Raw genomic sequence first — 25,670 nt, 5'->3', positions numbered from 1 at the left:
ATAAAAAAAACCCCGAATACCCCAACCAGAGAGGTGCCTTCCATCTCCTTCATTTTTCTCTGCCCAGTAAAAAGCCAATGAGAATATATCCTCTGCTGAATTCCATTCATTTCTAAACCTACTAGCTCCCCACTATGTTGTGAGCAAGAAGGGAAGTAGTGGCTAGATTATTTGTCAAGCTGTCTTTTTTTTTTTTTTTATTATCTCTTGTCGATTGATGAGTCCAGGAATATGTTGAAATAAAAATGGAAGAACATGTAAAGATAAAATTGTAAGTGGGATGCCCCAATGTGTTTCCTGCTTTTTTTTCCTTCTCTCCTACTGGTGGACAGTAAACAAAGAGAATGGAGCTAACCAACAGGGCCTGCTCAGCTCTGGGGAACAGCTGGAACTTTGGGAATTGGGTCTGTCCCCAAGGCCACCTTTCCCATCCTAGCACGCCTCAATGCACTGTTATAAAAGCCTTTGAGAACCACTGTTGGCCATGGCTGGTGAAGGACAAAGGATTCAGCTTTTAACCAAATGGAAAAGTTTCCTTAAACTCTTCCTCCCATAACACTTCAGTGGCCTAGAGACTTCCAAACCAGATCCAAATTCCAGAGCCAGGGGGGTGTGCCCTGACAAGGGAAAATAGGGGCTGCAGAGCCAGCTGAGTTGCTGACGTGCTTGCTGCGCAAGCATGGGGACCTGAGTCCAATCCCAGAACCCGTGTGACAAGCGGGCATGATGGTGGGGTCCTATAATCCCAGCACTAGAGGACAGCGTCAGAGAACAGAGATAGGAGCACCCTGGGGCTTGGTGGTCAGCCAGCCCAGCCTAATCGGTGAAGTCTGAGTCAGTGAGAGACTCTGCCTCAAAAAACAGATGGAGGGCACCTAAGGAACAGTACGTACCTGAGGCTGGACATGTGGCCTCTACATACACTTGAGCAGCGTGTACCTGCACACACCCATGCACACACCCATACACACTCAAAGTGAGTCTGGAGCAAACAAGAGTGGGAAGAGTTTGTCCTTCACTGAATGTGATTTTCCTGTCAGGGGAGAAGTCAGCCGGTGACTGCTATTGTTACAATGAAGGTTTAACGCCTTTAAACGGCCCTTTTCACCTCAAGAAATTTGCCTCTTGGAGGCTAGGGATGACCCGGGGCTCCCTGCTGCCTGTGCATTTTTCACTGCTGCACCCTCAAAAACTAATTTCTGTGTGTTACTAGAGAAATATGTGTGTGTCCAAGCCCTTTAAAAATTACGAGCCCTGGGGGCTTCAGAGTTACAGTTAGAGTTATGGAGTCTGAGCTCCTGGTGGAGACGAGCAAGCGAGCGAGCGCTCACCTGTTGCTCTGAGATGCAGTGCTGTCAGGGAAGCATTTAATCCCCCAACCAGACCACTTGGTGTGACAGGGAAAACATGGAGCTGCAAGCAGCTCGAGGCCTCTGATGCACGGAAAAGCCCTCCAGGTTTTCATCAAGTGCCGTGTCGCCCTTTTAACTCCTCCAGAAGAGCAGCAAAGCCTCCTGTGGCACTCCAGGGAAGGTCAAGAGCCAAAGGCTGGCCTATGGTTGCCCTTTTCATCAATGGTTACAGAGACTGGGCTCCAGACTGAACTGGGGATGCAGATCAGTTTGATAGAGTGCTTGTCTAGGCCATCCTTGGCTACACGGTGAGTTCAAGTCTAGCCTGGGGCATATGAAACCTTGTCTCAGACAACCAAAACAAAAAGAGGAGCTCAGGAGATGACTCATGGGTCAAGTGTTTGACTCACAAGGGTGAGGACTTGAGTTTGGATCCCCAGGGCCCATATAAAGTCACGTCTGTAATCTCAGCAGTCCTGTGGTGAGATGGCAGTCAGAGACAGGAGAATGCCGGGAAGCTAGTGGGGCAGCTGGTTTGCCATATGTAGCAGCAAGCAAAAGACCCAGTGTCAGACAAGAAGACAGAGACCAACCAACACCTGAGGTTGCCCTCTGACCTACACACACACACACACACACACACACACACACACACACACACACACGAACGTACATGTGACTTCCACTGATTCCTTAGCACAGACTCTCCAGCCTGGGCCTGCTACCCTCACTGTGGATAGCCCTACATGAGTCCTTACCCATCAAGAAATAAATGCATTTTCCAAGATGGACCAGTTTCCAGTTTCCATGTCTGTCTGTCTGTCTGTCTGTCTGTCTGTCTGTCTGTCTGTTTGTTTGGAGACTGGGGCTTTCTGTGTAGCCTAGAATGGGCTTTAACTCTCAATCCCCCTGCCTCTGCCTCTGGAGTGTTAGGATTATGTGTGTGAGTGAACTGTGCCGGTTCCAGGCTCATTTTTATTCTTAAAAGGCCTTTCCTTCCCTGCTAGCCAGTGAATACCTGTCCACGCTCCTGCTCAAGTCTTCCCTAGTTCCTTTGGAAGAATGGATCTCAATACCACATCCATCCACCATCCTGCTACAGCCCTTTTCTATGTCCATTGACTCCTTAAAAACATGCTTGTGCTTCTTCTGCCTTCCCAAATGAAGCTGTGTGTATATGTGTATATGTGTGTGTATGTGTGTGTGTGTGTGTGTGTGTGTGTGTGTGTGTGTGTGTGTGTGCAGGTGCACATACACTCGTGCTGTGTACATATGTGTCCATGTGCCTATGGAAGGCCAATTTCAGGCCTTATTGTCCCTTAGGCACTGGCCACATACTTTTTTTTTTCTTTTGGTTTTTGTAGATAGGCTTTCTCTGTATAGCCCTGACTGTCCTGCAACTTGCTCTATAGACCAGACTGGCCTCGAACTCAGCGATCCACCTTCCTCTGCCTCCCCAGTGCTGGGATTAAAGGGGTGTACTACTACTACCTGTCTAGTCCACCTACTTTTTGAGACAGTCTCTCTAGCCCAGAGCTCTCCAGTCACGCTGGGCTGGTGGGCAAGGGAGCCCCAGGGACCCTCCTGTCTGTCTGCCTCCCAGCCTGGAATCGCAGGTACACACTTCCACATATGGCTTTTTATGTGGGCCCTAGGGATGGAACTTGGGTTCTCCTGTTTGTATAGAAAGTACTTTGCTAACTGAGCCAACTCCCAGCTCCTCCCAGAGGACACAGACTTCATCAGGTTGAGCTCAGGGGTCCCATTCCTAGTGTGCATCTTCACTGTGCAGTTGAAAGAGAAAGCCTTCCATGCCCTGGGCATCATCCTCTCCTGAGAGGGATGTGACAGTGGCAACCAGCTTGCTACATTTGGACAGCGCTTACATCTTCATCTAACAAATACTTAGTGAGGCGCCATTGTCCCCTGCCAACCATGAAGTGGAGGAACATGTGTGTGTCTCTGTATTCCAAGTTCCTGGTAGATTGTGATACCTTGGTGAGGTGAGGTGGTATGAAGGAGATGCTGCCCAGACTGGTGGACAGTGGATCTTCCTTCTCTTCCCAGATGGCCAACACTCCTGCTTTAATGTAATCCATTCTTTTTCATTTTCATGTGTGTGGCATGTATGTCACACTACACTAGTGCTGGCCAGAGGAACCAGTTCTCTCTTTCTGCCTTGTGTGGATTCGAGGGATTAAACTCACGGTTCTTGGATGCTGAAGAGTCAACTTAAGTCCAGCCTCTTCCTGGGGTTTGCTGGCAGTCTTACTTTCTCTCTAGTTTCTGCAAGCTTCCCACCAATTACTTAAGGAACAGAAAGATCGTGTGTGTGTGTGTGTGTGTGTGTGTGTGTGTGTGTGTGTGTGTGTGTGTAAGGGGTGGGCATATGCATGTGTGTGTGCATGTGTAGATACGAGAATCCAGGAGTCCTCTGGTGTTGTACCTCAACACTATCCATCTTTTCTCAGAGACAGAGGGTCTCACTGTCCTGGGGGCTCAGAAAACAGGCAGGGCTGGCCAGGGAGCCCCAAGGCCCTCTTGTCTCCACCTCCTCAGTGCTGAGATTACAAGCGTGCAACGATGTGCCTGATTTGTTGAAGTGGGTTCTGGGGATCAAAATCGGGTCCTCATGCTCACAAGGCAAGTGCTCGGCTGAGCTATCTTCCAGCCTGAGCAGGAAGATTTGCAAGTTTCAAGGGGTCCAGTAGGCTCTCTGCCATGTTAGCACTGCAGTTTGTTCAACAAGGGTTAACAAAGATGACCACTCTACAGACGTAGGTTCTGAGACGTCGAGCCTGGAGTTTCATTTGAGCTTTGGAGTGGCTGTGATGTCATCAGTCTTCCTGATGACAAAGCCACCTCTTGTGTAACAGGTCCAGTTAGACATAAGGATGTTGTGTGTTACATGAAAGTTGTGTTGAGTTTTGTGTCTGGGACAAACGACTCTGCGTCATTTGGGTGAGGACGAAATGGACCTCATTAACATTGGCCCGGCAAGAGGACAACCTGGAATGGTTCAGGGACAGCCCACAATCTCCCCTCCAGGAGCTGGCTTCTGGGGCTTCCTGGGACTAGTCTGCAGGGGCACTCAGCACTGAATGGGATCCTCAGACAGGGAGCTAGCTAAAGAATTTGAAACCGGATTTTATCCTCAAGGGCTCTGGAAAATCCCACTTCTTCCAGGCTTGAGTTTTTCCTAGAGACATCTGTGAGTTTAATGAGGTGTGGAGGTCTTCGAAGAAATGGAATGAGCTCAGAGTTCCGGTGCAGGCTCCAGACCCGGATCTTGACCACACAGTGGGCCTTCCGGGAGGAAGGGCAGGCAGCCCTCAGAACCCTTACTCCTCAGTGGGAAGTAAGCGTAAATGGAAAGTTGCAGAAAACCTGGGCATGGAGTGCCTGGTAAGGACCCTGTTCTCAACCTCATAATAAAGTTAGTCACCACCAGAGTGCATGCAACACTAATTATGAACATCCTTCCTATACATATACACAAGCATACATACACGTTCCAGTGAATACAGCCCTAATTAGTGAACATCCTTCCTGAACAAATACACACATGTGTACATTCACAAATATTTGGGGGCACACAACACTAATTAGCAAGCATCCTTCATGCACACATGTACACATGCAATGTGCACATATTGGCTTGTTTTCAGTGACTCAGCCAGACAAAGGAAGCGCCAGAGAGTCAAGTAACTTACCCCAGTCAGGAGCCATGGTCTGCCTAGGTTCACTAGACTGTAAACATTGTGTGGAGAGGACCTGGGGATGCATGTGGAGGTCAGAGGTCAAAATCAGATGTCCACCTCCATTGCTTCCATCGTGTTTTTTGAGATGAAAACTCTTCACTACAGCTCACTGATTTAGCTAGACTAGCCAGCCCATAAGCCCCAGGGATCTGCCTGTCTCCTCTCCACAATGTGAGGGTTACAGACACATGGCACCACATGGGGCACTGGGAACCCAAACTCAAGTCCTCATGCTGTGCAGCAAGTGCTTTATCCACTGAGCTTGCTCCCCAGCCCTCCAAACTCTTTTCATGTGACCTTCCCCTTGGTCATGGAGCAGAGAAAACTTGTTCTGAGTTCTCTGAGACCTGAGTGTGGTATGGGCAGAGCTTCTGAAGCAAGGATCTGTTTCTAAAACCGGGTCATCCCAGTGTCAACTGGCCACATGCCTTAGTTGGCACAGGTTAGGCTAACAGTCAGGGGTAAGCATGTCACAAGGTCACTGCCTTCCCTCAGGACAGACAGGCTATTCCTGGAATGCTGGGATTTAAGACATGGGGCATCCTCCCAAGACCACCCAGGACTGAAGCAGAAGCCCAGTCAGTCTTCAGGAACTGACCGATTCCTTAAAATGTAGAGCAGTGGTGGTGGGCAAGAGAGGAGGACAGGTGAATGGCCATCACAAGAGGCTGACTCTGTGGTTAACAGGCATCTCACATGTAAACAACGGAACCCCAGCCCCTGACTTGGCCCGGACCTCTCCCCAACTCCACATCTTTCTATTCAGAAATGATAGTTTTCTGGATCCACGGCCAATACATCAGCAAATGCTGAGACTGTGCCTTAAATGTCCAAAATCTAGATGCCCCTAGCACCCAGACTTCCTGGCCTAGATGTCCCCATGTTACCCTGGTTCTGTAGCCACCTGGTGGCCTCACTGGGGCATCTTTGCCATTAGAGTTGATTCCCTCCTGGTTGCCAGGGCTGGGGTCTAAAACAAGCTCATATCCTATCACTCTACCCTAAAGCTTCTGGTGGCTTCCACTCCTTATTTGGAATAATGCTCAGTGTTCTTACAGTGCCTTGTAAGTATCTACAAGGCCAGTACTGAGCCCATCCCTACAGCTATCTGACCCTCCCTTCCTTCTATTCAGGGCTCATCCAGCCTTGCCAATCACTCCTGTGCCTCTGCCACACCCAGCAGTGCCCTGCAGGGAGGCCTTTTGTCTGCTGGCCTCCCTGTCTGGCATGCTCCTTGCCTATCACCAATGTGGATAGTTCCTTTCATCCTCCAGGGTCTGAGTTCCAAATGCCACCATTTGTTCCTAAGGCCCATATCTCCAGAGATGTCACTGACTGCATGCTGGTTCTGTGGGCTGCAGCTCTGTGCCTGACGGCAGAGAGACGTGGTAGACTTCTTTTGTCCCACTGTGCCTGCAGTAACCTACAAGCTTGGTGGTTAGGAGTGCCTGAAATTTGTATTTGCCTGGTTGAGACACTTGCTGTGTGTATGCATGTTTAAGTGTGCATGCCTGTGTGTGTATATATGCGTGTGCACAAGTGCATGTGCGCACCAAACAGGTATATGTTTATGTATGTGCACATGCACATACATACACATGTGTAAAGGCCAGAGAAGACCCTTAGCTGTTGTTCCAAAGGTGTGTTCCACCTTGTTGGTTTGAGGCAGTCTCTCACTGGCCTGGAATTCATCAAGTATGCTAGATGGGCTGGCCAGTTAACCCCAAGCATCTATCTGTCCTCCTGACCCCGGCGCTGGGATTACTAGTCCCTCCCCTACACTCTGCTTTTTAATGTGTTCTGGGGATCACACTCAGGTCCTCTGGCTTGCAAGGCAAGCACTTTACTAACTGAACCATCTCTCCAGCCCCTGCTAGCCTTTAAACACACTTTCTAATTAAACATAACCGGGGCAACTTTTCCTCATTTAACCTCTTCAAGTGTAACGAGGTTCATGAGGAGAATGATGGCTGGGATCAGGGTCATTTCCCTGCTGCCAGGGCTTAGTCCTGAGCACAGTGTAGAGGGTTTGCCTCTGCAGGTGCCGGCTTCTGTGACCTTCTGCAGAGCCTGTCTCGATGCAGCAGCGTCTCCCCCAACCCACCCCAGACAGCCAGGCCAGCTTAGGCAGAGTCAGGAGAAAGCTGTTGTGACACCTTCCATTCAGGACCAGGTTAGGAAAGGAGTGTTCTACTCACTTCCTTTTGCTTAACTTGGGCAAGGCAAGCTCTCACTAGGAAACAGGTCCGTGTAAAAGAAAGTGTAGGGCTGAGGAGAAGGCTCCGTCTATAAGTGCTTGCCTTGAAAGCATGAGGACCAGAGTCTGATCCCCAAAACCCATGTTAAAAAAACACAAAACAGGCAGGGTAGTGGAGACAGGGATAGAGACAGGTGGTTCCCTGAGGCTCACCTGTCAGCTAGTCTAATCTACTTGGAAAATTCTAAACCAGTTAGAGACCGTGTCTCAAAAAGAAAGTGGGGCCAGCAAGATGGCTCAGTGGCAGGGTGCTTGCCTCCAAGCCCAAGGACCCACATAGTGGAAGGAGAGAACTGACTCTGGCAAGTTGTCCCCTGACCTCCGTTGCACACATGGTGTGCATTCCCACACAAATAAATGTTGGGGGTGGGGTCCATACCCAAGGAGCAACACCAGAGGTTATTGTCTGGGATGTGCATACACACATACATATATGCATGCGCATGCACGCATGCACACACACACACATACACAGTGGATGATAGCGCTCTGAAGTTATCTCTTACACCTTTTTCTAGCATTGAAACCACGCACCTTTGTGCCTCAATTTTCCCACCTCTACGAGGATGGTGCTGTCTTCCCGGCTGTCACTGAACATGTTGACATTTGTAAACCATGCAGGGAAATAGTCAGCTCCTCGGAGGGAACTCAGTGAGACAGAAATTTTTTCTTCTTCCCTATTTGTTTTCCTTCTTCTGGGAAATATCCTCCATACATTGGTATGTGGGTTTTAGAAAAAGCTTTGTGATGTAGACATTGAGGATGGTGGAGCAGCAGTGGTAACTTCTTGCAGAGTATTTAATGTCCTTTTAAATTCATTATTAGAATGTGTGTGTGTGTGCGCGTGTGTGTGTGCGCGTGTGTGCATGTGTGTGTGCGCGTGTGTGCGTGTGTGTGTGTGCGCGCGTGTGTGTGTGTGCGTGTGTGTGTGTGCGTGTGTGCGTGTGTGTGCGTGTGTGTGTGCGCGTGTGTGCGTGTGTGTGTGTGTGCGTGTGTGCGTGTGCGCGCGTGTGTGCGTGTGTGCGTGCGTGTGTGTGTGTGCGTGCGTGTGTGTGTGTGCGCGTGTGCGCGTGTGTGCGTGTGCGCGTGTGCGCGTGTGCGTGTGCGTGTGCGTGTGTGCGTGTGCGTGTGTGCGTGTGTGCGTGTGTGTGCGTGCGTGCGTGTGTGTGCATGTATGTGTGTGCGTGTGTGCGTGTGTGCGCGTGTGTGCGCGTGTGCGTGCGTGTGCGTGCGTGTGTGTGCGCGTGTGTGTGCGTGTGTGTGTGCGTGTGTGCGTGTGTGCGCGCGTGCGCACGTGTGCGTGCGTGCGTGCGTGTGTGTGTGTGTGTGTGTGTGTGTGTGTGTGTATGGTATGTGCATGCCCACACAGCCCTCTTTCATGGCCTGCTGGGAACCAAGTTTGGCTCTTCCCTATCGCACTGTGGGGTGGAAAGCATCTCCCTTTCAGCTCGCCTGCACTCTCCCGAGTTGTCCCTACTGTCCTCCATAGTTGTCTGCCATGGAAGCCAATGACATTTACACTCCTCCATGGTCATAGCTGCATCTTTCTAGCCTGACTACAGATTGTTGATTATGTAATTATTAGCAAAAAATGAGACATATGCATAGTATTCATGTTGCTTATGCTATGCAAAGATGACCCACTTCATGACTATGTAATCTTCAGTGACCACACTTCTTTTTTATATAGATATTTGGTTTTTCCAGAGTTTATAATTGCCTTACTTTTCAAAAGGAGTGGGCAAATATGTGTATGTAATAACTATATATAATATTTAAGTTTATATGTGTATATATGTCTTTTAGCATATATAAATATGCTGAATATTACACCTGCACATAATTCACAATGCATTCCTGGCAACCGGGGCATAAACTTGAGTGCTAATCTGAGGAACAACCCCAATGTAAATTTCAGTAGGACTGTCTGAGAGGGTGTGTGATGTGTGAAGTAGTGTGAGCTCAAGGCTCATCTGTCACACAGAGCATTAGCATTAATGTTCAGAGTTGCTGAGTCAAGACTAACAATGGATGCATAGCATTAAATTCCTAAGAAGACTTACAATAGATTGCCCTTGTAAGTAAGGGAGAGTTGTTCCATTTTAGTTTAAGTGTGTTAAATCTGTTTGTATATACATTAATTCAAATCCTAGCTGGGCGGGCGGTGGTGGTGCACGCCTTTAATCCCAGCACTCAGGAGGCAGAGGCAGGTGGATCTCTATGAGTTTGAGGCCAGCCTGGTCTACAGATCGAGTTCCAGGACAGCCAGGACTGTTATACAGAGAAACCCTGCCTCAGAAAAAAAAAAAAAAAAAAAAAAACTAAAGCAGAGCTGAGGGTGTAGCTCAGTTGGTAGAGTGCTTGCCTGGCATTCCTGAGGCCCTGGGTTCTGCTCCCAGGACCACATAAAACCAGGTGTGGTGGCACATGCCTGTAATCCTAGCACTGAAGAGGTGGAGGAAAAAGATCAGAAGCTTGAAGTCATCTGTTCTGGTTAGCTTTCTGTTGCTATGATAAATACCGTGACCCAAAGCAACTTGGGGAAGAAAGGGTTTCTTTAACTAATATGTCCCTGTCATAGTCCATCACTGAGGGAAGTCAGGGCAGGGGCTGGAGCAGGGGCAGAGGCAGGAGCCATGGAGAGAGCTGCTCACCAGCTTGCCCCTACACTCCCTGTCAGCTACTTTTCTTATGCAGTCCAGGCCCACCTGACTGGGGATGGCACCGCCCACAGTGGGCTGTGCCCTCCTATATCAACTAGAAATCAAGAAAATGCCCCATAGACATATCCATGGGCCCATCTGATGGGTTAATCTTCACCTGAGGTTCCTTCTTCCAAGATGGGTCAAGTTGACAACCAAGATTGGCCAGCACATCATCTCACAGTTCAAACCCAGCCTGGGCTACACAAGATACTCTCTCAAAAGATAAATAACTAAATAAAATAACATAAAATTGAAAGCATCCTTTTTCAGGGAGAGAGCGTGTCAGAACAACTACAGTGAGTACTCTCCTTGCTGTCGGGGTGTCAGGTTTCAATGACTTATGCACAATTTTCTTGTGTTGCTTTACGGTGTCAGCAGTAACCATATGGGCTTTGCCATCAGGATTGCCTCGAGTCTTGCTTTGTCCTTGCTGTGGGTGCTTGCACAGGTCAAATTCACCTTTCTGGTGGCCTTGTATATATCTTGCAGTTATGATCCCCATTCCTTTCTCCTTCTTCTCCTGGCAGTGTGCTGTGTGGTCGTAGCATCATCTGAAAGAAAGCATGAGCCAGGGATTGGGGGTGTGGGACAAAGGACAGGCTGACATCTGGTGACCTTGAGTGGAGCAAGTCCCTCTACTGACCATTTGCCCTTTGTTGAGTGAGGGTTGCCCTGTAATAGTGGATTTATGTGTACTTAAAGTAAGATGCCCAGTAAACAGTCTGCATTCTTAGGAACCCAGGATGGAAGGATGTCTCTGCTTCACCTGCTGTTTAGGGATATTTCTCCAGGTGGGGGTGGGAATTATACCCTCCTGCCAAGGTCCCAATGACACACCAAAGCTCACACTGAGAGCTCGCATACAGATCTTGGGAGAGGGGTAATGGGAAGGAGCTCAGGAGACCCTAAAGCATCCATACTGGAAGGTGTGTACCCAGTATGGATGAAGGCTCCCCTGGGGCTGTGTATCTAGAACTCCCTTCCACTAATCCTCTTCAGCCTATATACCTGCCCCATCCCCAGACCCTATGGCTATATACAGTTAGGACAGAATTGCATCCAACTGGCTGAGAGGAGTAACTGGGTACTCAGATGAGGGTCCCATGACCTTCACTCGCTCCTTCCAGGCTGGAATTGAACAGCCAGCAAGCACATCTGGGACCATTTGCAAGCCGGCACAGCAGGTCTTATGAAAGAGGGTATTACTCTGCTCAGGTGCAAGGATGTCTAATGTTCAGCCTCTCTGGTTGGCCCAGGCAAGAGAGGTTCCAGCTGGGACCGTTTTCCCCAGGTGGTGACCAGCGCTGAGTGTGGGCTCCCTCTCTGCCTTGGTGGCTGCACAGTGACTAATGACAAGCCAGCACATTGCTCGGTGACCTCTCACTGCCGTGGCTGCTCTCCTTCACTCCTCATAACCACTTGCAAATATTAGCTCCCTGTGTTACTTCTCCTCAGCAGCAACTTTCACAGGTGACAAGCCGGGTGCTCCACAGATGAGCGTTTAGTGTGCACTCCAGCCCTCATGACAATCTGACATCTGGCAAGCCATCCCTGACGTTTCTAAGGCAGGGTGTCAGCAGGGAGATCCCCAGGGAAGTCCCAGAGGGAACTTCCAGGGCCTAGAGTTTGGGTAAGGCCAGGGCTGCTACCAGCTCCCCAGGAGCCTAGATAGATCTCCCATCATGAACTCAATGTATAGGTCTAAGAAAATGTGGTTGCCTACCCTGCCTGAACCAAGTACTTTGTTATTGTTATTTGTATATATATGTATGTTATGTGCTAATATGTTTGTACACATAAGTGGGGGGGGGAGGTGTGAATAAACATATGTGTCTGTGCATGTGGAAATCAGAAGGTAATGTCAAGTATCTTCCCTAATCATCCTTCACCTGATATTTGAGATAGGGTCTCTCACTGAACCAGGGCTCACCAATTTGGTCAGATAAGCTGGCTAGCAAACCCAGGGATCCTCTTGTCTCTGCCTACCCAATGCTAAGATTATAGAGACACACCCAGCTCCTTACATGGGTGCTGGGGTCCCAAACTCAGGTCCTCATGTTTGTGTAGCAGTCACTTTACTGACTGAGCCAACTCCCCAGCCAAATACCTTTTTCTTTTAAATTAATTAATTCTTTTTTTTAAATTTTTGTTTTGGAGATAAGGTCTTACTATGTAGCCTAGGCTAGGCTTGAACTTGAGATCCTCCTGTGGCAGCCTCTCTCTCTCTCTCTCTCTCTCTCTCTCTCTCTCTCTCTCTCTCTCTCTCTGTGTGTGTGTGTGTGTGTGTGTGTGTGTGTGTGTGTGTGTGTGTGTGTGTGTGTGTGTACAGGTGTATGCAGAAGCATATGTGTGTGGAATCCAGAGGACAATTTTGGGGTGTTGTTCCTCAGGCACCATCCACTTCCTTTTTTTTTTTTTTTTTTTCAAGAGAGACAGGGTCTCTGGTCCTGGAACCTGCCACGTAGGCCAGGCTGACTGACGTACCCAAGAGCCCCAGAGATCTGGCTGACTCTGCCTCTTTGGGATTAGAGGCGTGCCCCACCATACCTGTTTTTTCTATGTGAATCTGGGGAGTCGAACTCAGGTCCTCATGCTTGCAGGACAAGCACTTTACTGGCTGAGCTGTCTCCTCAGTCCCTCCCTCCCCTTCTACTTTTGTAGTTCATATGCACCTCTGCTGTAACACCACTTCCTCCTGAAGCAGGAAGCACCCTAGATACAGCACTGGGGGACCTCTTTCCCCTGACTGTCCCTCTCCATGGCAGTGACCCGCAACTGTCAAAGTGCTGACCGCTCTATGTGAGGAACCAAAGAGGGCTTTTGCCTTTCATTCATTTCAGTTTGTTTTTATCCCCAGCCTCTCACATCCATACCCTGTATTGAAATCCCTGCTCTATAAATATTCAGTCTTGATTTCTCCTAAACAAACAGTTACTAAAGTTGCTGTGGGTAGTTTAATTTTGACGCTAACTACATTTTAGGGAAAAACGGCAAAAAATACATAAAGCTTTTCCCTCCCTGTCTCCAGAAATGTGAACTTAAATTATTTATAGTTTGATACTCCCGAAATGGAGAATGAAGTTCGGGTGTTTATGTAGCAGAGAAGCTCAGGGGAGTGTGAGTGTGGAAAGAATGGGGATAACGGAATGCAGTCACCCAGGGAGTCACGGGGGCTGATTCTGTGACCTCTGTGCCTAGCAGACATCCCAACCTGTGACTTGTCTGTCCAGTTACTCCAGTTAGAAAACAGAGAGCTTGTTACTCACTCTTCTCCTTGCTGTGACAAACTGCCTGGCTTGGACAGTGTGTGGGCGGAATGGTTGAGTCTGACTCACGGTTTGAGGGTGAAAGTTCATCACCACGGGGAGGGGGGGTGCGGAGGGGGGAGGCGAGACAACATCCACAGACAGGAAGCAGACTGGATGCTGGTGCTCAGCTCACTTTCTCCTTTGTATTCAGCCCGGGATCTCAACCCACAAGTGGGACTGTTCACGTTCAGGGTGGAACTTCCCACCTCAGCTAACCTAATCTAGAAACCCTCTCACAGGCAGGCCTGGTGGTTTGTTTCCCTGGTAATTATAAATCTCATCAGGTTGACAATTAAGATTAACTGCCACGGTGGGTATGCCAGGTGATCTCAATAAGCAAATGCTTAGATCAATGGGGAAAATAAATAAATAAAAGGAAGCACTTTGGAAAATACCAAGCCCTTGAAAGCTTGCTGCTGCACATTGTACCTGGTGGTGATAGGTGGCAGGCAGACAAGACTGGCTGTGCCTAGACTCCATCACCTACAGTGTGACAGAGGCCAGGGGCAATGTGAAAACATAAACTCCCGCTCTCTCCAGGGATCCCAGTAAGTCATGAGGTTCTGAGTTGCCTCTCAGGGTACTTTTGCATGGTCCTTCTTCTGTTCTCCACCAGTCACGCTATCTTCTATTCTGAGAGTTCCATGGATGTTTTGTTTTCTCTGCCACAGGAGATACTGGCACCCATGAAGCCATGGCCCCTGTCATCGTGGTTGCCCCGGGCAACAGAAGTGTGGTAGCAGGGTCCAGTGAGACTACCTTGGAGTGCGTAGCCAATGCCAGGTACAGCGTGGGCTCTGGATGTGGGAACATGGGTGAGACATCCCTCATCCGAAAACCCAGACCCTGAAATACTTTCAAAATCTTGGACTTTAAGCCTTGACATGATGCCACAGTGAAAATCCCAACCTGATCTCATGTGTCTGATGCAGTCAAAACACAGATGCACTAAAAACATGGCAAGGGATTCCCAGGCTGGAGTTTAGATGGTCACACTTCCCATGTAGCTATGGGTCCTCTAGTAGTATTTATTTTAAGCATTCTTTTCCTGGGCAAATGGAATCATTAGCATGTATGGTCCATTGCTGCCGCAATTAGCTATCCTTGCTCAATAGCCCTTGAGCATAATGTCTCGTTGAGGGGAGCCGTGAGGGGAGTGGAGCTGTATCTGGATTGATTTTTAAATGTCCATTGTTCAACCCGCCATGGCTCCTGGTAGAATTAGCTTTGTCAAGCTGGTGCTGAACGCCTGAAATGATTATTATTGCCGTCTACATGATTCACCACCACTGTCACCGACGCCCTTGCCCTCTTCCACAGGCCCGTGGAGGAGCTGAGTGTGCACTGGAAGAGAAACGGAGTTCGACTCACAAGTGGCCTGCACAGCTATGGGAGGCGCCTCACCATCAGCAACCCGACGTCGGCAGACACCGGGCTGTACGTGTGTGAGGCGACACTCCGCGGGAGCGCATTTGAGCCTGCCAGGGCCAAAGCCTTCCTCTCTATCATAGGTAATGCTCAGGCCAGCAATGGTGTTGGCTGCAGCCTTGGGTAGCTCTCCATACCCACAGCTCCAGGCTGACGGGATAGCTGAGTGGATGCATTTGTGGTATTTGTGCGCATGAGCCACCTCTGCAGATGCAAGCCAGAGGTGGACACCAGGTGTCTCTCCTCTGCAACTCTCCAATTTATTTTTTTTGAGACAGGGTCTCTTCCTGGGACCTTGAGCTTGCCAATTTGGCTAGCTGGTCAGCCAGCTCCCAGGATCCACCTGTCTCCAGCCCCAGCGCTGGGATTATAGATGATCTTCTGGTGCACCTGGCTTTTTGATGTGGGTGCAGCAGGTCCTTGTGCGTCTGCCGTGAACAAGTTCCTGATTTAGCCACCTCCTCCATCCCCACTGACTTCATTATTAATCACATTGATGTGTTTCTTTGTCTGTTGTACGTGAATATGTATATCTGGGGAGGGGATGCTCACATCCCACATGATGCACACGGAGGTCAGAGGACAATCCTTCCTCCCTATGTCCTGGGGCTCAAAGTCAGCTGGTCGGGCTTGACTGAGCACCCCTTACAGCCGAGCCATCTCGCTGGGCCCCCACTGACTTGTTGCTTTTCTCCTCGCCATGGCAGAACACTGGACAGTTGCTCAGGACAGGACAGACTTACCTTTACAGTTTTCAAGGCATACAGTCCCCCTGTAGTGCGGAAGGCATGGTGGATGGTCTAGCTCTCTTGGTGGGACCTTGAAACCCTAAGAGTTTAGCCCAAATTCCAGCTAGACTACAACCCTTGAAGGTCTGTACCCTATAACCAAACTCCACCAAAAGTTCCAAAGTGTCCTCCAGCTGGGGACCAAACACTGAAATATGGGAGCCCATGGGGGAAATTGACACCCATACCATAACCACCTCCCACCATGAAGCTTGAGGGTGGAGATAGGGCAAAGTCCTCATTTCAGACATTGCCTGCATCTCCTGGCCTTTCTCTTGCCCCAAACTTTTCCCCAAGTCTCCCTGGCTCTTACGACCTGTGCTCAGCAGTCAGCCTATGCGGCCTTGACTCAGAAGGAAATAGAAAGAGCTGGCTGTTACCTTGGGCTGAACTGAAAGGTAAGAATAGAATGTAGTTTTAAAGAGCAGGCTGAAGGTGAAGTTAAACGCACCTGAGCCGCCCCACTCTAAACGCTGGGAGAGCACAGTCCTGGAAGCATGACTCGGGCTGTGGCTGAGAGATTTGTAAGCTTATGGCTAGATTATGACATGGCACATTACACTGGAGGAAAGCACCCGCATTTTATCTTCCCAGCTTCCTGCATGGTCACCAGTTTGTTCTTAAAACGACTGCAGCTGCTGTCCAGGTGACCCATACTCCTCCGTGGAAGCCACTGCTGATGGAGGGTACCTCCAAGGCCACTTCACTCATCTCCTTTCTGAAATGAGAGGAATTGAAAACGGAGGGGGGAAAAAACCTCTCAGAACAATTGTTCCTTCAATAATACATCTTGCGGTTTGCCATTTTGCAAAATAAGAAAGGAAAAAGCAGATAGATCCCCGTGGCATTAGCAAGCATCAAGGAGCATTGCATAGAAGGCCATTGCCCTGAGCATCCTCATGTTCATTAGACATCAGGAGAGGGCTCTGTGCTCTCCGAATGACTTTGCTGAACACAGCCTCTCAGCCCCCTCCAGAAGAGGTCATAAGGATGGTCAGAGAGTCTGAGCCTCGGACCAGACCAGAGCCACCAATCACTGCTGATCCCACCCGAGGGTCTGCACTCTCCTCTGGCTGCCAGTGTTAGATTTGGATGTGAAACCCCCATCCCGCTCTCAGCAGAGACTTCCATCGAGGTTGATCTATGGCCGTCGGAGCACAGTGCATTATAGATTGAACTGAAATTAAAATTTGTGATGTGTAAATCTCTGGCAGACAGGACTATATTGTGTTAAAAACATTTTAAGGTAATTTAAACAAGAGAGGAAATTTATCTCCCTTTCAACTCAAATGTTTGTCTCTATCACCATTCCTTTCTCAAGTATTTAAATCCATCATCCTAACTTTGATCTCCAACTCATATCAGAATCAGTTTTTGTGCTTAGCATTCATCATCACTCATGTTCTGACTTTTAAAGGTACAGGAAGATAATTCCATGCTTTTGTGTTTATATGTGTGTATGTGTGTGTACATGGTCATGTATGTGTTGGCATAAATATCTTCCTCAATCACTCTCGACCTTATTTTTGAGATTAAAAAAATAGGTAGATGTGGTGTGTGTGTGTGTGTGTGTGTGTGTGTGTGTGTGTGTGTGTGTGTGTAAAGCTGCCTGCATAAGCCTGAAGAGAGTGTCAGATCTCCTGGAACTGGAGTCAAAGGCAAGGGTGAACCACCTGGTGTGGGTGCTTGGGACTGAACTAGGGTCCTCTGCTAGAGCAGTACATACTCCTAACCACTGAGCCGTCTCTCCAGCCCATCATCTACCTTGGTTTTTGAGACAGGGTCTCTCACTGAACCTGCAGCTCACCAGTTCATCTAGACTGACTGGCCATGAAGCTTCAGGGATCAGCCTGTCTCCTCCCACTCCACCCATCAGTGCTAGAGTTACAGGGGCAGGGTGATCTTTTTACATGCGTACTGAGGACACAAACTCAGGTCCCCATGCTTCTGCAGTAGCCACTTTACCCACAGAGCCACCTCTCAGCCCCGATGCTTCCTGTCATGACAAGGTTGACTTAAAGCCCCTTTTGTTTAGAAGTTGTGACAGGTAGAATTTTGTGGTTGGCTCACACTGGAGAAAACCCTGGAGAACGTATCTCTGTTGATTCAAAGGACTCAGAGATTGTCACCACGCCTGGCCACCACATCAGGGAAAGCATGACCAATCTCCCGGACTGTCACCGGCAGAGCTGGGCAGAAAGGTATTGATATAAGCATGCAGATGAATGAAAACAGAAAGGAATCGCCTTCCAATCACGCATATTTCACACCGATGAGACGAGACAGACAGCGGCAGCTGTTTACTCTGCCTGTCAGCTTCCAGTTGGATTGCTCAATTCCTGTAGCCTAAACAGGAATGTAAACTCTGCTCAGTGGAAGGCTCCTGGCACCTACCCTGCAGAGCCCAGAGCCCTGTCCCCCGACCTCCTCACTGCTCAGTTGTCTTGCTGTCCCTGGGCCTGGCCTCTTCTCCTGACCCATGCTGTAACAGCTCCCAGCTGCTGAGACACCATGCCACTGCTCTGACACTCAGAGCTGGCTATGTACATGGCCCCTGCCTCCCTATGGCGCCTAACTTCCCACTGTGCCACCACCTTCTCCTTCATGGTGGCATCTTCCAGGAATAGGAACCAACTTTGCCCACCATGGTGGGTGGGAAGTGCTGGTGATGCCATCAAGGAAAGGCCCCATGCATGAAACTGCTGATGGACTGTGGGCTTTGCTGTGCTATGTGCTGCCAGTGCCGTTCCAGGCTGGAGATTGTCCATGGCCTGCTTTGGTGGAGGCAAACCCTAGACCTGGATGTGCCCTCTCAGGCTCTGAGCAGATGTCTGTGACTGACCTTGGATGTCCACCCTTCAGTGTCTGCCAAGCTTACCTGTCATTGAGACTAGGTGTCCTTTGAGAATCTCCCAGAAGTCAGTGCAAGAAATCTCAGCTGTGCTCTATAGCAATTGGCACATGAGAGCAAGGTATATGGCAGTGAGGTGTAAGCATAGGCATTAGGGTTCACTGCTAACTGCACTGGTAACTGGCTTTGATGAGGGTCATTGACGTTGTTGACTTTGGCTCCCATCTTTGACATGGAGAGGTGGTAGATGAGCTACTGGCCCACACAGTGGAGAGGTGGTAGATGAGCTACTGGCCCACACAGTGGAGAGGTGGTAGATGAGCTACTGGCCCACACAGTGGAGAGGTGGTAGATGAGCTACTGGCCCACACAGTGGAGAGGCAAGGAAGCAAGCTCACTGCAGAAGGGCTGAATGGATGGCTTCACATGCTGTTGCCATGACTCTGTCATAGCCTAGGCTGCATGGCGCTGCTGGTGGGTGTGTACATCACATTCAAGCGTGTGCACATCACACTCTTTCCACACTGAGAGCCAGGATGCTCTCCACATCCATGGAAGCACTGGTGCTTTCTTCAGGAGAAAGGATGGCAATGGTGATGGTTAGCTTTAACCGTCATCGTGACAGTCTAGGATGACTTGGGAAGAGTCTCAGTGGGGGACTGTCTAGCTCAGGTTGGCTTGTGGGCATGTCTAGGGGGGATTACGCTAATGAAATTAATTACTGTAGGAAGACCCATCCTGAAAGTGGGCAGCGCCATTCCTTGACTTTGAGCCCTAGACTATGGAGAAAAAAAGTTAAGCACGAAGCATGCATGCAGTTGTGGTTTCTGGTCTTGACTGCAGATGAGAAGCAACTGGCTGTTTTAAGTCTCTCCCACCTGGTCCTCCTGTTCTGATGGACTGCAACCTGGAAGCCTGAGCTAAAGTAAACCCTGTCTCCCCTAAGTTGCTTTTTGTCAGGGTATCTTATCCCAGCAACAGAAACAGCAGCAGGGCAGTGGCTCTCACCAGTTATAGCATCTGGATCACTGTGGGGGACAGCGGTACATCTTCGCCTCACAACCAACAGATTCAGCATGTCCTACAGGAACTGCAGCTGCTCTTTGCCCACCCCACCCCACCCCAGTGTCCACAGAGCTCCTTCACGCCGACCCTGGTACCAGGAGTGGAGAGTGTATTAGTTACTTTTCTCATTGTGGTAAAAATAACTGACAACAGCAACTGAAGGAAGAGGGGTGTTTCTTTTGTTCACAGTTGGAGGCCATCATAGTGGGGGAAGTGTGGCGGCAGGAGCCTGAGGCGGCTGCTCACAAGGCGTCCTCAGTCAGGAAGCAGAGAGAGATGATGCTCAGCTCGCTTTCTCCTTTTTAATCTAGCCCAGCCTAGGGAATGGTGCCGCCCACGGGGGTCGGGGGACTTCCCTTTCCAGTTGAATACGTCTGGAAATATCCTCATAGACACTCCCAGAGGTGTGTTTCCATGGTGATTCTAAATCCAATCAAGTTGACAAAGAAGACTGACCACCACAGTGACCATTACAGAAAACTCTGTGTATTTCTTGCAAAGCTATTTCAACTCACTGTACACATCGCTCTGAAATCCAGACACTCTATTTTAAAATAACGCTATTCATAGTGACTGATACAGTGTCATAGAGGAGCGGCCATTTCACAGAGGACACTGGGCACCTAGCAGGTGTTTATATCCCTACATAAAGGTCTCTAGTTCCTCTCCCCCCTTCCCTCTCCCCTCAATTCCTCCTTCATCCCCCATCCACCCTTCCCTTCCCATCCCCCTTGCGGCCATCTGTCTTTCTCCTTTTTCTCTTCCTTCCTTCCCCTCCCTCCCTTCTTCTCACCTCTTTCCTTCTCTCTCCTCCCTTCCTCCATTCCTTCCATCTTCAAATCTCCACCATGCCTCTCACCTCTCCTCATTCCTCATGGGAAAAGCTCTCCACCATAAGAGCTCCTATCGTTAGACCCGGCCACATGGCTAACCCTGCTCTCCCACTCTGTCCATTTTAAGATTGATGACCTTTACCCCACCTTCAGAGTTCATCAGGTCACATGCAGAATGTACAGGTTCCAGGAGATCTGGTGTAGACACACTTGGGGACCACTCTTCCCACTACAGTGGACAAGGTGCCCAATGTGGATAACGACTGGAGCCAGAGACAGAGAATAGCACCAGAGCTGGGCCTCCCAGAGGGAAGGAGAGCCACTGTGGGGAATGTACTGGGATTCAGACTGAATCCTCAACCGAGCCCGAGGGCTGGACAACATAGCCTGGGTATACTTTGGCCCCCCGTCCACTGAGACTGACTCTGCAAGCCAGAACCCATGCGTCGAACCCCTATTGAGATGGGGTAGAGGAATTCAGTCAAGGCCCCAGTGTGGGGCAACCTAGGGAGGACCCTAACTCTGGTTCCAATTATGGCAGCTGGGCCATCTGTAGGCCATTCAGCCCATGCTGGCTTTGTTTTGGCTCTGGTCTCACTCAGGGCATGAGACTCTTCTGATGTCTTTATCGTATTTCTAAAGATGGAAGTGTCCACTTCAATCCCTGGTTTTATTGACTGCACCTGTGATCAGTAGTTACCAGGCCAGTCCAGGCCTGTGCCAACTGGGCACTCACTCTCAAAGAGTCTCCCATTTGCCAAGACACATGCTCGCCCAGTTGCCCTTGGCAGATCAAGTGGTAAAAAGGCATGTACCTTAGATGACCATCCTCAGAGTGTCTCTCTGGCTCAGCTGGAAGTCCTCACAGCTGAAGGCCCAGTAATTGCCCCACTCTGTCCTCCTCCCCACAGACTGTGTGGAAACAAGCAGCCATGGGTGGGGGAGGCCCCTGAGAGCACCCATTGAATTAGGTTGATGTGAAGGATCCACAAAGAGAGAGTGTGGTTTATGTGTGGCAGGGAAGAGGCATTATGAAGAAGCCTGTGTCACTGTGGCAACTCTAACACCTAGCCTATCGCCTCACTTACCTGCCAGGCTTCCAGGAACAAGATGCAACAGGTTGTTCTAATGGGTCACCAAGTTTCCTGGTGCCTCTGGGCCACCCTTCCCCACACTGGTGAGAGAGGTGCTGTAAAGTAGGGGAGCAGAGCATCTGCCTGGATATGAGGTGCACACCACACCTACCTGGTCTCTGCTTGAGGTGAAGTGGCATCCCCTCATGCATGTCCATCCCCAGAGACACTGTATGAACACTTTGTCTCCATCCTTAGCCAGGTGCCACTATACACACCTAGGAAGCTGAAAATATAAATGGCATCTGGTTTCTGGGTAAATTTTCTATTACTATGAAAAGACACCATGACCAAGGCAACTTATAAAAAAAAAAAAAAAGGAGTTTATTGGGGGACTTACAACTTCAGAAGGTGAGGTCATCGACTAATGACTATCATGGCAGGGAACATGGTAGCAGACAATCAGGCATGGCATTGGAGGAGTGGCTGAGAGCTTACTTACATCCTAATCCAAAAACATGAGGCAGAGAAAGCTAATTGGAGGTGATGGGAATCTTTTGAAATCTCAAAACCAGCCCTCAGTGACACACCTTCTCTGATAAGGCCACACCTCCTCATCCTTCCCAAACAGTTCCATCAAGTGAGGATCAAGCATTCAAATATATGAGCTCATGGGGGAAGGAGCTTTCTCATTCCAACCACCACACTGGGGAAGGCACCCTGGAGGTGCTAGGAATCCTTGGGACCAGTATACCCTCTCAAGTGTGTCTCCTATTGGACACATCTTGAGGGAGTTATAGGGCATGAAGACAGCCACTTCCAAGGTGACATGCAGTCTAACTGTTCATATAACATTCTTAAAATGAAAAACTACCAAAATTGGGTGATTGGCCCTGGGCTGGACACAGGGTTTAGGGGTGGATGGCATCTTCGGTATGAAGGACCATTCTTTGTTCCAATGCAATATGGACACATGACCCTGCATGTGTGATTATTGTGCATGGGACTAAACCCATGTGCATGCACACATAAGCAGAAGTATGAAGAGTAAAGAAGATAAAATCTGTTGATCACATGAGTGATAGCCTGGAGGTGATCAGACTTAGTTTAAGGAGGCATTACCAATGGAGTGATTGTTGAGATAGACTCAGGAAGACGTAAGCAAGATCTATACCCCAGGGAGGATACCAGGACAAGGTCTAGCTTAAAGAACCAGTGAGTTTGCAAATCTACTGGGATCACTTACAGGAACATGGTTGACCCCCAAGACAGCCACCTCACCAAAAAGCATTCTAGAATAGATGACAATTCCCCCATGGTCACACATATGGAGGCCCTACTTCAATTAACTTTCCACATTCTCTGTACTCTAGTGCCTCCCGCAACCAGGAGACCATGTTCAGCTGGGGCAGAATTACATACGTACAGATGCCTTGGAGGTGCTGCACAGAGTGGCTAAAGTCTCAGTTAAGGGTCTAATGATCTTACCTGCCTCCTCCTGCTGCTAGGCAATGTCAATAGGCATGTGAGGGTCTCTTGGGGAAGTTAGGAATACTTTGCTAAAGACAGTTGAGTTCCACAGGGTAAACCAAGGAACAGATAAAATAGCTTTTTCTGTATTGTGTTCTGCGACTGCCTGGAACTTTGCAGTTACCTAAAAATAGAATGTTTGACTAAGGAAATGGAAACTGTAATTAATCATGAGCAAATGTTGATATTTAACTTAATTTTCCCCCTTTTGCCCTTGCATCCCTTTAATCAGACCATGATGGTAGCTATTGACTTTAGCATCCACTGATGAATATGGGCCGTGACCCGCGCGTCAGGTCCTTGACAGGCTGTACCGCGGTGGGGTTAGAGCATAAATAGTACTGCTAGCATTATTATTGATTAGAGAGACACGGCTGAGCGGGGAATATATGTGTGTGCAAAGACCAGCTAGGAGAGCGAAGACTTTAAAGATTAACAGCGTGTGTGTCTCTAGACCCAGTCTATACACACAAGACCCCATATCAGAGGGTTCGGCCTCTGTCTAGTGACTCCACAGCCATCTCCATGGTGCAGGCGAGTAGTTGGGGCAGATGCTCCTGCTCTGGAGGTCCAAGTAATTGTAGAGTTGATACCCACTTCCTGCCCATTCAGAAACCTTCAGTCTCTTTTCCCCCTTCAAATTGGGATGTTTTCATCTCTGCACCCCCCTTTCGGTCCCACCTATTTTTTTTTTAAAGATGTAGTCAACGTAGGAGGTACGCCTGGCCTTATTATCCACATTTAACACTATTACAATGAAAAGAAGATGTCTCCAGAAATTAATTATCACGCAGAAAGTGAACACAAGAGTCTTTGTCATTGTGATAATGAAGTAGCACTGCCGCTTTAATGCCCCCGAGCCCGGCCATGCCTCTGCTGGATTCTGCTGAATAAACTGTGAAAAATATTGCAATTTACTCTCCAAGGAAACTCATTGTCTAACACAACCACTATTTCCTGTTGCCCACGCAAGGGGCGAGTCTCCAGAATAGAAATGCTCAGGAGTCTCCCTCCCTGCTAAGGATGGATGAGAGTCTCTGTACCCTCCACCCGCCTCCTGTTGGCACTATTATTTTGCATTCCATCGACATATTAAATTTATGTTATAGCGGAGAACTGCTAAGACTTAAAAAAAATAAGTTAATAGGCTGCGCTGTTCCTTGATATAGGCCTGGCCCCTTGTTATGGGGCTATTCAACATGCTTCACAGTTGGTGTTTAGTTTAGATATGGAAACAAGCTAGCCTATAAAGTGTTGTGCTGTAAATATACCTTTATGAAGCTCTTGGGATGCCCTTTCTAAAATGTGAATTAAGATATTTCATGATTTCAAGCCCATAAACTGAGAAGTAGCCATCGCCCTGAGTGGTAATTTGCTTTCTGAAACCTTAGAATACAAATCACCTTTGCCTGCTGCTCCCCAGGTTTGAGTTTGTGAGTGTGATAGTGAGTGATGATGACGTGTTTAGGGAGAAAAAATGTAAGAGCTCAGACTGGGGACTGGGAAGATGACTTGGTCAATAAAGTACTTGCCACACATACATGAGGACCTGAGTTCAGCCCCCACTACTCAAATAAAAAGCCAGGCATGGCAGTGCATACCTGTAATCTTAGTGCTAGGGTGGAGGAGGGTGAGAAAGGAGGATCCCAGTCTAGTCAAGCAGGTGATCTTCAGACTGAGTGAAGACCCTGTCTCAAAAAATAAAGTGAGGAGCAATTGAATACACCTGACATTGACCTCTTCAGTTCCTTTCTCACTGCTATGATTAAACATTCCGACAGAAGCAACTGAAGGGAGCAAGGGCTGATTTTGTCTCACAGTTCCGGAAGGATGTGGTCCATGATGGGAAAGAAATGATGACAGGCAGGGAAGGCATGGTGGCCGGCACAGAAGGCTGGCTGTTCACATCGCATCCACACCTTGGACACAGAGAGAGAACAGAAAGTGGGTCTGGCTGCAGAGCCTCAAGGCCCATCCCCAGGAGCTCACTTCCTCCAGTAGGGTTCCACCTCTTAAAAGTCCCACAACCTTCCTCCACAGTGCCACCATCTGGGAATCAAGAGTTCAAATGTGTGTGCCTGGGGAGGGCATTTCACATTCAGATTGCAGCATGCCTTTACTTAGGGGCCGTTCTCTTTTCCTTGTTTAAAGAGCCACCATATTTCACTGCTGAGCCAGAGAGTCGGATTTTAGGTGAAGTGGAAGAAACTGTGGACATCCCATGTCGAGCCATGGGTGAGTATGAGAAGTACCAGATGGGGACCCATGGTGAATGACTGAATATCCAGGGAGGCCTTTAAAACCTTCCGGGGGAGGAGGGGCGGACAGTGAACTTGAAGGCTGGGAACACTGGACACTGGGGCTCAGTACTAGCCCGTGACCTTTCTGAAGAAAGTCCCCATTGTGAAGATCTTGCTTCCTAGTATGTTGATCAGTCCAGGGCTGGAACAGTGTAATATCTACCAAACCTCAAGAAAGAGGAAGGGGAGAAGAAAGCCCTTGCCTGTCGTCTGCCCAGAAGACAGGGTACTCAGCAGACCCTGTGACTCCCCTTAGTACTTGGGTTCCACAGAGTATATGGGCCTAAGACCATGGCTCTCAAGAAACCCATCTCTATCCACCAGGAGATAAGGACCGGGGACCACATCCATCTGTCCTAAAGAAAAGGAGGGTGCTTTTAATATTAATTAATTAACAGGATCTCATATAACCTAGCCTG

The 25,670-nt window shown here is 48.9% G+C and overlaps 1 protein-coding gene across 1 annotated transcript in view; it reads left to right on the top strand.

The window, feature by feature from the left end:
- Sdk1 (sidekick cell adhesion molecule 1) overlaps window positions 1-25,670 on the top strand; it is a 960,116-nt gene that overhangs the window by 663,137 nt on the left and 271,309 nt on the right. The window contains exons 6-8 of the mRNA XM_036172523.1: window positions 14,055-14,166; window positions 14,704-14,894; window positions 25,103-25,186. Coding sequence (XP_036028416.1) covers window positions 14,055-14,166; window positions 14,704-14,894; window positions 25,103-25,186 — 387 coding nt within the window. The remainder of the gene's footprint in view (window positions 1-14,054; window positions 14,167-14,703; window positions 14,895-25,102; window positions 25,187-25,670) is intronic.

The sequence above is a fragment of the Onychomys torridus genome, chromosome 22 (assembly GCF_903995425.1).
Source record: "Onychomys torridus chromosome 22, mOncTor1.1, whole genome shotgun sequence".
In the NCBI taxonomy this organism is placed as follows: Eukaryota; Metazoa; Chordata; class Mammalia; order Rodentia; family Cricetidae; genus Onychomys; species Onychomys torridus.
Note: the sequence above shows the minus strand (reverse complement) of the source record. Positions and strands in the feature narration are given on the sequence as shown.